Source organism: Penicillium odoratum (assembly GCF_028828045.1).
Source record: "Penicillium odoratum strain IBT 22623 chromosome Unknown utg000008l_segment0_segment0, whole genome shotgun sequence".
NCBI lineage: Eukaryota > Fungi > Ascomycota > Eurotiomycetes > Eurotiales > Aspergillaceae > Penicillium > Penicillium odoratum.
The window spans coordinates 3,528,627-3,540,637 of record NW_026643150.1 but is presented as its reverse complement, the minus strand read 5'-3'; the positions used below and the strand labels follow the sequence as shown (position 1 = coordinate 3,540,637).

Sequence of the window (12,011 nt, the reverse complement as noted above, 5' to 3'; positions counted from 1 at the left end):
TTCCCCAAGCTCTATTCAAGTTATACAACATGTCCAGGTGGGGTGCCACGGCTGTCTGAGCCTGATCTGGTGACATCCATGGAGGTATCATCTACACAAAGCTATCTAGGCATAACCATTGGCCTAGGAATTATGTAGCTAGATTGTATGCTCATTCTTACTTGGTCTATTTATATTCAGTTATATTCTAGGTAGCCGAGACCCTACTTACGCTGCACTGCCAAGCCCATATCAAATAGGACAAAACTATCTATAACGATATACTTCATAGAACCGGAGTATCATTGCAAGAACGAGGCCGACTGGCCTCTAAAATTGAGCATTTCTATACAGTCACAGGCACCCGGCAAATGTTCCGGGGCAGAAACAAGGAATCACACGCATCAAAGAAAAAGAAACATCGCGCCCTTGGGTTTGCCTTCACGGCCAACTTCACAGTTGCGAAATCACAGAAGTCGCCTCCTCTTCCTTCCCAAGCAGACCTAAACTGCGGATCTGCTCTGCCTTGGGGGCATTCTCACGAGGGTGGGCAGCCTCGGCCTTGCGGAAGGCAACTTGCATCTTCATTGTGCGCAGGGCCTATCACCAGAAACAAAGGTCAGTCATGTCTTGATCATTCCCAAGCCATCCATCTTGTAATCCAACACTTTGCTCTCAAAATTTATCAACACGTACCTCTTTGCGGTGGTGGAGGCACTCGTAGTAGTCGTCCAGAGCTGGGGTGCACTTCTTCTTTCCAGTCTCACCCTCGCCAGAGTTCACAACGTAGCATCCGAGAACCTCTTGCCAGAAGGGATAGCAGCGGCCGGGACCTAGACCGAGTCATAGCTCGTTAGCTTGGGGATTCGTGCGGAGGGGATGGGTCTGCGCAAGATGTGATGATGCCGGTAATGTCGCCGCGGGCGGACCACACACTCGGAGAAAGGGCCAGCAAAGCACATACCGCCGTTGAGACCGTATCCAGAAGCCATTTTTAAGAGTCGATGAGAGGAATTGGCAGGGTGAAGACAGAGAGACCGCAGAGAAGGTGGTGAGATGTTCACGGATGCGACGCTTTCCCTTTCGTTTCCGACTTGGCCCGTGCGCTCCGCCGTACATGAGTTACCCGCATCGTCAAGCTACGTATGTCGCTACTAAATCACAGGACTACTTTACACCTCCCCTCAGTCGCCATGACTCTGGAAGGGTTATCTGATGCCCACGCGATCCTGCTTGCAACTCACCTTTGCGCTGGTGGAAGCGTGACTGAGCTTCCCTATCTGCAAGCGCAATACCCCCATTGTTTCCCATTGGAACGCCTCCTACGTATCATCTTGACATACCTACCCGAAAGCATAGAACCCTCCCATTATGTTCCAGTGCTGCAAGAGCTTACTGGAACCCCCGATCGTACATACCAAGACCGAGAGATTGATACTTCTGCCGTCAAGAATTTGACCGAGTCGGAAGCGAGACAGCGCGTGCGGAAGCTCCGTCTACGACCTCTGAAGCGGGACGAAGAAGAAGAGGAAGTGGAATCGTGTGACCCTTTGACTAGATTCATTATTCATCGCGCATACTTGATTGATATCGAAACTGCGCTCCAACCGCTCATTCTCAACCTGATTCTTCCCTTCTACGAACAGCAGCCAGTGATTCGAGCATGGCTGATCTCAAGCCTCTTACCGGCACTCCGACTCAATTACGAATATTATCCGAACCGCGACGAGGCATTGTCATTGGAGACCTTGGAATTGTTGGATGATCAGACCGCAGTCAATGTTCTGTTGTCCATTGCTGGTCCAGAGAGGAACGATATGGATTTGGTCAACAACTTGAGGGGATTAATTGGCCCCTGGCTTTATGGAAGCAATCGATCAAAACGGCGGAGGTTGAATGAAGCAGCCGAACATAACTCGATAACATTCGTCGAGGGAGCACCAAAGCCAAAGTCTACTGAGCTGGCTGGTTGGGAATATGTGAACGAATGGCTATTGTCACGAAGTCTAGTGGACACTGACAGTGTGGTAAATGCTTTTGTCAACTGGAATGGTCCCGAGGATGTTGATCTGGGTGGTTATGACGAGAATGGCGCTCAGATCCCATCAGATACTGCGAAGACGTTGCTGAGTCGGTATGGCCAGTCCGGCCTGTCCGTGGTATACGCTCAGGCAGATTCTTCCGAGAGGGCACTTGAAGGATCATTCAAAGTTCTATCGCGGGTCTCTCAGCTTCTCAATCTCGAAGAATTTTCATATCATTCCACCGAGACTGCCCTCCCATCGGTGGATTTTGATGCTGAGTTGATCTCATCGACTACGCGGGTTTCTTTATTGCAAAACGCTCTACTCAGGCCACAAAACCCACTGACAACGCCATCGCCATCTTCGGTATCATTTGCTAGTGCCTTGCTCCTGTCTCTACGTATATTGACCAACCTTGGCCATGTGATTCCCTCACGGGTTGCTGCAAACATGTGCCTTCATAGCAGTGAAGATATGCAAATGGCAGAGCTGCAAAGCGTGGTAGTATCTACGGTGAAACAACCTCGATCAAAGGAAGATTGGCAAGTAGCTCGGCAGCATCTACTCTGGCTTCGAGACTGGCAAGCAGAGCATTCCGACAATGGCTGGGATGAGCCAACCACCCACCACGGCCTGTTTTGGAGAATATCACGCGACAAAGTTGAAATGGAGATTCTGAAGGCCTTGCTTGGAGCAAAAGGTATGGATTCAATCATTCTTCTACCTGGCTCATTCTGACATTTCTAGAACATCAATTGGCTGTCGATCTATATACACGAGACTCATCGCCACTGAAGTCCACTCAAGTGGAAGCAACCGTGGTGGAGACAATTTTCACGACCTATGATAACGCAAGCAATGGAAACCGGACCCGTGGAGCCATGAAGAGAGCTTACGATATGTAAGAATTGACCACCCGGCTAACATTCGGTCACCATCTAATTATTTCATTAGCTTGCAAGCATTCCAGCCGCATTTCCCTGACTCGGCCTCGTTAAAGCAAATTAGTGCTCTGATAGCAGCAACCCATGCTCTATCATTCTACTCATTGAAGTTACAATACGGGGTCCCATTTCAGCCAGTCAGCATCCGGGCCCACCATGATCCTCTCTCACTGCTTGAGAAAGTGCTCGAACAAAATGACAAAAGCTACACAAAGCTGGACGACCTCCTCTACATTGGCCGGAACCTAGTCGCGGCAGGCTTGCCAACCTCAACAGAATTAGGATTTCAAGCACAAGACCAAGAACAACTCTCAGAAGCCCTCATCGCAGCAGAACGCCGGATCACCTCCCTCGCCATCGCCTCTGCCCTAACTTCCAACGATTTCGGCACAGCATACAGCTACGTCCTCACCCGCCTCACACCCCCATCTAACCTTAACACTGCATCCCCCCTTCTCACAACCTCCTCCACACCAGACGACATCTCCTGGCGCGCAGTCTACAATGCAGGCCGTTTCCGTTCCACAACACCCAACCCCTCCACCCCACTCACATCCCAAATAAATCACCTCTCCCAACGCATGGAACTACTTTCCCTAGCCCTAGTCCTAACCCCAACACCCGACCCACTCCCCGAAATTCTTGGTGCCTGGCGCCGCTGCGACGAGGAAATGTCCTCCCTTCGTGCCCGCGAACAATCCGAGGAAGACGTTTGGGACGCCAAGGGCGACAGCCTGTCTACTGTACCGGGTGGCTTTGGGCCTTCGGATTCAGAGCGCGACGCATTTGATACCGCGCAACAGCGTGCCGCGAGACGGGCTCGCGCTCGGGCTGCGATGCCGCAGTCACATCCACATGAGGCGCCTATGGGCTTGTTCGAGGTCGCGAGGGGGGCTGCGATGGCGTTGCGTAAGAATGCATTCCCGTTGCATGGTGCTGCCTCTTCAGTTTCGGCTTCAGGTTCGACAGCGGCTAGAGCTAAGGCTAGGGCTGAGGTTGAAGGGGATGAGCATTCGGAGCAAGGCGATCGTGTCCGCAAGAGAGATATGGTTAGTAATATGGTTACTGGAGGATTGGCAAGTGGTATTGGATGGGTTTTGGGCGCTGAGCCGGTGAATCGGTAGTCCTGAGGTTCAAGATTTTTGGCCACAAGTAGTTTTGTACTTTGGCATCATGATAGCGATGATAACATTAGCGATGTTTTGCTTTGAAGAGACGGACTCATCAATACTGATATACTTGATATTCTACCACCATTCACCATCTAGTAGGAGGTTTTTGTCTAGCATTCTTACGACTAAAATTTGATGCATATAAGACTAAGGCCTAAAAATGCAACGGTATTATGTACCTAAGTATGTGCGTGGATTGTTTCCAATGCATTGCACATACTCCAAGTCGGCCAGTACAAGAGACCCCAAGGAAAATAGAAAGCCTGGAACAGGGGCGATGCTATACCCAAAGAGAAAACAGAAACAGTAAAAGCAAGCAATATATGATGATGGCCAGTATGTCCAAGCTCGATAGTGTCATGAAGGTTCAGGAGAAGGAAGGCGAAGATAGGGTAAAGCAAAGGAGAGGCGGGCTAAGCACATCGAGGAATAGGGGGCTCAGGTGATGCATTGAAAAATCGTAGGTATCGGGCTGTAAAGGATTGTACGTGGTTGAGCAAAGCCGGAAGGAATTTCACGTCGTGTCACGTCGATTTCGCTGGGAGATGAAAGCAATGACAGGGTATGGTATGAGAACAGATATATAAGAAAAAAAAAGACGGCGAGCTTCACCCTAGTTCCGGCCCGGGACGAAGCATCATGATCAAATGGACGCCGACTGTAAACAGAGAACAATGGGTGTCGTAATGGGGTCGTGTTTGAGTCTTGTTGACAGCCAGGTCAATCCTTAGGGTCCAGCCACTCACGCTCAACAAATCGAGACCTCCATGGAAACAACATGCAGGATGGATAAGGACCGGGCGAATGACTTTTGGTGTTTTAATTCTTCCAGTCCCACACTTGCGTGATGAAGTTTGCCATGTTGACCTTCTTGTTCTTCATATCCTGCACCCAAGGATGTTCCAGCATCCGCCAAGGAGTTGCTCGTCGAGGAGGTTCTTTCTCAAGACTAATGATTGGGTTAGAAAAGATCAAAGCAGAAAGCGATTCGCAGCACATACCAGCATTCAATAAAGTACTTGAAGTTATCCGACCACTTAATCCGATTCTCCGGTTCATCCTTCAGTTTGGGGATGGGCTGGCGGACAATGTAGGTAAGGAGGTCTATTAATCCGGCGCGGGGTTGCATCTCCGTGCCATCAGCAGGGAAAGGGAATCGGTGCTGCGCGACTTCCAGCAAAGTCACACCCAAAGACCAAACATCAGAGGTGATGGTGTATGATTGGCCAGTGATACGTTCTGGAGCCATGTAGTAGGAAGTGCCAATGAAAGTGTTGGCGTCGCCTTTGGTACCGAACTCGCCACTGACACCGAAATCGCAGAGCTTAACCTGGCCATTTCGGCACAGGAGGATGTTAGATGGTTTGATATCTAGGTAAGGAATCAGCATGTTTCAAGTAAGCCTGCAGCTGTAAAAATCATACCTCGATGGATAATCTTGCGGCTATGCAAGTAGGTCAATCCATTGAGCACACCCTCCGCAACCTTGCCAAGTACCTTCTCTCCTGTGCGCCCACCAAGCTTCTTCACCTCCTTGTAGATACTGTCAAGACTACCACCTTCACAAAATTCCATAGCAATGGAGATTGTACCAGATGTCTTGTCCATAAAGGCACCATAGTAGCGACAGATATGCTCCGATGCACAGTCCTTGTTGAAGTTGAGTTCGCGAACAATCTGTTTCTTAACATCGGGGTTGGGGTCGGTAGTGATAATCTAACACGATGAAAAGTTAGTCATTGATGACACAAGGTAGAGACGGTAAGCGAACACACCTTCAATGCAAAGATAGTCTTGCCATCCTTGAGTTTACAGCGAGTGACAGCACCACCGGCACCTTCACCCAGGCTACCCAGCTCAATGATCTTCTTTTGTTCGCTGGCCGCGTGCCAGCCCTTATCATCCAAGTCTTCGACATCGAGCGGGCGACCCTTCTCCATACTCAACCGATCCAGGTCGAAGGAAAGGGCACTCACGCCATTTTCACCTTCCAGGTGAGCGCTACCTTCCCCATCAAATGAGCTGATTGCCGATGAGGGATCGGAGCCGCCAGACTCGCGAGGACCCCTCGAGACATCGGCCGTTGAAATCGAGGAATTAGCGGAGATCGGATTACTGCCTCGACCATTCCCATTCAACATCGGCTGGCCATTCACACCAAGTCCACCGGTGGACAGTGCTAGTGAAGGCGGACCTGGTCGACCGTTGGCTGTGCGGTTGACGGGCTGCGGGGCATTCGGGTTGATCATAGGAGTGGCCAGGCGGAGAGCCGGGCGGGAGGGGGCCGGTTGAGGTTGCGAAGGAGCTACCATTGCTGGGACCCCATTGCCATTGACGGGTTTAGCGTTAGGCGATGGAGGGATGCCCAGTGTGAGCTTCGGGGCTCTGGGAGTGGCATCACGATTGCTAGGGACCGGGGTCCGAAGGAGCGGCACGGACGACATAGCGAGATTGTTCTGCCTATCGCCAGGCAAGAACAACTCGTTCGGGTCAGCCAGGGTAGCCACAGTGATGATGGACTGAATCCCTGGAAAGACAGTAGCGAGCGTTGGTAAGATAGAAGAGGGTGGACACGTAAACGAGCGGAATGTGCAGGGGAAGAGAGGGGAAAGCAGGTGACTCGGGGCGAAATGCGCGATGGGGAAAAAACGTTTGGGTTCCACCAAACCAGCTAAAGAACAAGCCAAATATTTAGGAGAATAATTGGAGCTTAACCAAAAGATTCCTAAGACTTTCTCTCAAATGAATATTAATAGACAGCAACACAGCCGCCGAGTGGGACAGGGCGACGACAAGATCGGGTCCTACGTACAGTGGGGCTGTTTCAGAAGAGCGCTTGCAACTGAAACAGGGCGATCATAGGCAAATGACAAGGAAATGAAGTCAGTAGCTATCTAGTCAGTAACTAGTAGTATACAATAGATTTTTTTTTTTTTAACAGAGTTTGCACTTTGTGAATTCTTATAAAGAACCATGGATCGGATGAACCAGGTACTGTATTTTGCGCTACTGCATCAACTTGCATTGTGATGCTGTAGCCTGTGCCCCAATCACACCAAATCACTTACCCCCTCTCTTCCCTCTCAGATTCATAGATATTGCAAACTTATGTACAACTGGATGTGAATGGCTATATGTGGACTGAGTATAACTTTCCTATCTACTGGTACAGAGTAGGCAGCCACTTTTATCATCACAGTAGACGTCAGCATAGCCACGTGACCGATCCACATATATAGTTCCAACTTCAGAACTTCCTCTCATGGTTTTCATCATCACCATCACCATCATTAGGGTAACTCAGGTATTTTAAACTCCAAATGGAACCCATAAGCACCCCGTCCAATCTCTGGTTGAAATATGAAAGTTCCTGTTTGAGCCCAACCTTGAAACCTTTGAAGAGAGATACGATACGACTGAAGTTATTCGCTATGGCTCTGAAATTGTATTAAAGACAATGATGTTTCTCATTCACAATTCCTCAAATTGCTTGCCTTATTCAGGCCGTAGGCGCCAGCAGCTTGACTATGGACTCAAGTCCGTTTTCCGCCGCTAAAGAAAGTGACGTCTCTCCGCTGGAATTCTGAGAGTTGGGACTGATACATCGGCAAGAAGCAGCTTGACAACAGCCTCATATCCAAACTCTACGTCACAAAATTGGGGTGTCTGACCATCTAAATTTTTGGAGTCTGGACAGACTGATATTCCAAGAAGCAGATTGACTGCTATTTTGTGCCCGTTTCGTGCCGCTAAACACAATGGCGTATCCTCAAGGCTCTGGGTCTTAAGGTTATCCCCTGTCTCGATAAGAAATTTGACCATTGCTTCGTGGTCATTCTTTGCTGTCCACAACAGTGGGGTCTCCCCAGTGGAATTGTTAGATTCGGGGTTAGCACCTTCTGCCAGTAGTAGCTCTTCTTTTATTCTCTACGATTTTCCTTTGTTGCCGTTATCGATTGAAGGCCGTTACCCTTAGAAGCTGACACGGACCTTGGAGGACTGCCGTTGCGTATGAAGATGACACTGAGCCCAGATCGTGATGATCCAATCTCTTAGCTCGACATCCCCGAAGTATGGGAACAAGACTGGCAATTTTGCTGGGCTTATAATATGGGGAGGCTCTTTGCAGTCCTAGTTACAGCTTATAATAACCCAAATACTGCACGGGTAGCTTTTCTAATTGTAATAAGTGGAATATGTAAGTCTACCTACTGTAAAAACACTAAAAGCCTGAGCGACTGGAATTTATGCGAAATGAGCAAACATGACAGTCCTTAATCAGGTAGATAATGTGTTGATGACTCCCATCGCCACTAGATTGAAAATGATTGGGCATGAGAGCACATACCTCAGCCTCACTTCTCAACCCCGCTGCTCCCAAACTTTGCATTCAGTAACTACATACCCAAGTATTGTGGACCACTACGGACTTCCATATTTAATTTTCTTGAATATAACAACAACTTGCGGCAAGGGAGGCGGTATATAGTTATACGAAAATGTCCGTGGGGTTTGGCTTCTCTGTTGGAGACTTTATAGCAGCCCTTCAGCTTATGGGCACTGTTATCGACGCCCTGCGCGAATCTTCCGAGGCGAACTCATCGATACGATCGGTGATTAATGAACTTTACGCACTGGAATCAGCACTATTGCACGTTAAGCGTCTAGATACTGGCATCAATCAGATTAGTCTGACTGCACTGCGAGAAGCTGCATCACAATGTCAGCTCACAATTACCGAGTTTTATAGGAAGATCCAGAAGTACCAAGTCCATCTACAACAAGGTGGAACGAACTCCAGCATAAATGACACATGGATGAAAATCAAGTGGACGATATGTAAAAAGGATGATGTGGACAAATTTCGTGCCGAGATCAGGGCCCATACATCCACCATTCAAATTTTGTTGTTTACTGTGCAAATGGAAATGATGACAGCCCAGACTCAAACGCATATCGTACAGCGCGAAGGGCTCGCCAGCCGGATTCAGGACTTCTCATGCAAAGTCATGGGTCAGTTGAGTACGATCACCAGGGACCTAGCAGAGAGCATTCAGCAAGGGAAAGCGCTCATTGATTCAAGTGCTCAAGTCGTTCAAATCAATCTGCGTATCTTTCAGATCGTGCATGATATCCACTTGGCCATTCTCAAGATTCCGGGACAGATTCAAAGACAACAACCAATTTATCTCACTGATCCCTTGAATAGAGAAAGTCCATTTCACCTAGAGTTTGTGAGGTCACCCGAGGCGCTACTGGCCGTGCTCAAGAGCAACCTCAGAAGCTCAGGGTGTGGTCCAGCTATGATCGATCGAGGTGAATTTGCCATCGAAGAATTGGGGACACAGAATCCGATTGACCTCAGAGGGCCATGGGAGGATTGTTTCTATCCCGGACAGAGAGTTGTCATGAGCATGATCTTCAAGCAGCAGCAAAGGCAGCCCAGCACTACATGCCCTCGATGTCACACAGGGCACCAAGAGTTAGCTGAAAAAGATATCACCTGGTAAGCTGGAAGTTATGCCTTTGACGTCCTGATATTAACTCTGATAGCATCACCTGTGGCACTGTCTTTCGTCGCATTAAGGAGGTTATTGAAAATGCAATAGCACCCAATATTGCTGACTACACCCATGTGAGAGAACCCCTGGAGAATACATCAAAGGACCTCCAAAAGTTCCGGCGCATCCAGGTCATTACTATATCAAATACTCAAAAATCACGCGAGCGTTCTTGGAAAGAAAACGAAAATATGACAGTCACCATGAAAGGAATGACAATTGGGTATACCGAGGAAAGCCTCGCTGGCAAGTCCATCACCATTCGCACGGGCGATCGAGGAGCTGTGCATTTTAATATTACTGATGGCTCCACACTTCGGCGCAAGGCATACTCTCAGGGGTCCTCCTACTCTGATCATACGCATACGGACAACTCTGGCCGTCAACTGCTGGAGGATGGACGACGTGCTGTAAGCGAACGAGATGATCGACGGTTCGAAATGTCTGTTCATCAGTCTAGGCCCCGATCAAGCAGGTCTGGGGGTTACAGCAGAAGATATTGGGTCTAAAATCACTCTCATGTTCGCATTGTATAGCATATTGTCCACTACTTTAGTTTTTTCCATTTTTAATTAATTGTTCTGGCGATAAATTTCTCCCAAACTGGCGTTACGCTCCTCTTCATACTATCGGGCCCTTTTTTTAGACCAATATTTAGTGACAACGACTTTTCTGGTGCGCAACTCATCTTAAATGAAGAAAGCCACCTTTCCATGATACAGGCCCAATTTTGCTGATAGGTGGTCGCAAAGCGCCTCGACTATTAGCGGCGTGACCGTTAGTTTGCGACCTATGCAAGTTATGGTTAGTGACGAGCTCTTTCTCCATATGATGTATACGATGCAGCTTCTGAAGTAGAAGCGTTGGAGCTATATTTCCAGCTTAACGTAGGATGTGCGCATAAGAGCTAGGAAAGAAGAAAGGGTAAGAGTGGTATTATAGCTACGTATAGAAGTTTCACGTAAGTCACACCAAGGTAGGTCCCGCCGCGTTATGGAAAATACAATCTCTAGTTTTCTTCGACATGAACACTATATCTGGATTCTCGAAGATTGTAACGGTAGAGGGAATCTGATTTCGAATACTATGAAGATGCCTGAGGTAGCTTGATTGAGAATAATGTCATCACCACAGTAGGTCAAACTGAGGTTTACCACGGTACACTTGAGACATGTCATCGGAGCCAAGAAATAAAATTTGCTTATTTTTAGTGATTCAGTTATTCCGAGTGACCACTACTCGGTATATTCCGACCTTCTAGTACACCTGTGACTGAGCCTGTGGCAAGGTAAGAGTTCCAAGGTTTCGGACGACGAACCGATTAAAGTCAATTCGAAGACGATCGCGGGGATATCATCTCTTAATCCAAGATGAACTCCACTCGGAAGTCGAATGTACAGCCACAAGGAAGCAAATTTCTCTACAAAGCCACGGGCGCAAGGGAAGCCACACTGGTCCTGGCCTGAAAAGCCCTTGCAGATTGGCTCTGCCCAGATGTAACATAGGAGTATTGACCATTGATGTCATGCGGCTTCTTTCCGTGTCTTGCTCTGACGCGAGGCTTGGCGGTTCGAATCAAGGGACACTTTATGGAGGCATGGCTAGCACGGTTGCTGAGCAGTGAATCGTGAAAAACGAGGGATAGAGGATGGTGGGCTGGTGGGCTGGAGACAACTGCGAAGAGGTTAATGCACTGTCAATAATATCAAAACATGCAGCAATATCCAGCGTGTCTTGCAGAATAATACATATGACATGTGCCGAGAGCGTCAAGCAAAAGCCGAGTCACAATCTGAACGCGTGGACAATACCAGTGGGTTCAGTTGCTCATCATGATCATCGGTGATGGATGCGAATTCATCCCGTATGACGCGTTGCTGCTGATCAAAGTTCGAGAATGACCTAGAAAAGGGATCCTGTCAGTAATAGATACAACAGCAATTGAAAACACTTGCAACTGACAAGCGACAACAAAGGGAGACTGCGATTCACTGCTAATTCTTTAACCGGCTAGGAATTTTCAGGCAGTAGACCCTCATGACTCCGTACCTGACCTGCAACCCACTTTCATCTCCTTTCATACACAGGCACCCAGATACTCGACAGTCAATTCAGTAATGGATCACACAGGTTAACATACAGAGAAGTACTGATCTTGGAAATTTCACGCCACCAAGGCTTTTATAGAACGGAGTAGCCCCGATGCAATTGAGCAGGGTGGATGGAAGAGCACCGGACCCACCACATTCGTAAGTGACAAAGATCAAGATATTATTTTTGAGCCCCGTAGTGATTACATGACTTTTGGCACGTGCCCCTTTCTTTCTCCTT

General features: G+C 48.3%; 5 protein-coding genes across 5 annotated transcripts; 2 read left to right on the top strand and 3 right to left on the bottom strand.

Moving 5' to 3' along the window:
• Window positions 1-432: 432 nt before the first annotated feature.
• N7520_011553 (uncharacterized protein) lies at window positions 433-971 on the bottom strand (the record flags this gene model as incomplete). Its single annotated transcript, XM_057145486.1, has 3 exons — window positions 433-579; window positions 676-812; window positions 944-971. The coding sequence occupies 3 exons, from the start codon at window positions 969-971 to the stop codon at window positions 433-435; spliced, it is 312 nt and encodes a 103-aa protein (XP_056991240.1).
• Window positions 972-1,172: 201 nt separating this feature from the next.
• Window positions 1,173-4,071, top strand: N7520_011552 (secretory pathway Sec39 family protein; the record flags this gene model as incomplete). Its single annotated transcript, XM_057145485.1, has 3 exons — window positions 1,173-2,703; window positions 2,751-2,904; window positions 2,958-4,071. The coding sequence occupies 3 exons, from the start codon at window positions 1,173-1,175 to the stop codon at window positions 4,069-4,071; spliced, it is 2,799 nt and encodes a 932-aa protein (XP_056991239.1).
• Window positions 4,072-4,912: 841 nt separating this feature from the next.
• On the bottom strand, window positions 4,913-6,563 carry N7520_011551 (dual-specificity mitogen-activated protein kinase kinase; the record flags this gene model as incomplete). Its single annotated transcript, XM_057145484.1, has 4 exons — window positions 4,913-5,068; window positions 5,121-5,490; window positions 5,544-5,835; window positions 5,895-6,563. 4 exons carry the CDS (start codon window positions 6,561-6,563, stop codon window positions 4,939-4,941), a joined length of 1,461 nt encoding a protein of 486 aa, XP_056991238.1. The 3' UTR covers window positions 4,913-4,938.
• A 1,055-nt stretch (window positions 6,564-7,618) lies between these two features.
• N7520_011550 (ankyrin repeat domain-containing protein) lies at window positions 7,619-8,202 on the bottom strand (the record flags this gene model as incomplete). The annotated part of the gene is made up of 3 exons (XM_057145483.1): window positions 7,619-7,702; window positions 7,723-8,046; window positions 8,110-8,202. 3 exons carry the CDS (start codon window positions 8,200-8,202, stop codon window positions 7,619-7,621), a joined length of 501 nt encoding a protein of 166 aa, XP_056991237.1.
• A 416-nt stretch (window positions 8,203-8,618) lies between these two features.
• Window positions 8,619-10,189, top strand: N7520_011549 (uncharacterized protein; the record flags this gene model as incomplete). Its single annotated transcript, XM_057145482.1, has 2 exons — window positions 8,619-9,625; window positions 9,673-10,189. 2 exons carry the CDS (start codon window positions 8,619-8,621, stop codon window positions 10,187-10,189), a joined length of 1,524 nt encoding a protein of 507 aa, XP_056991236.1.
• Window positions 10,190-12,011: the final 1,822 nt, after the last annotated feature.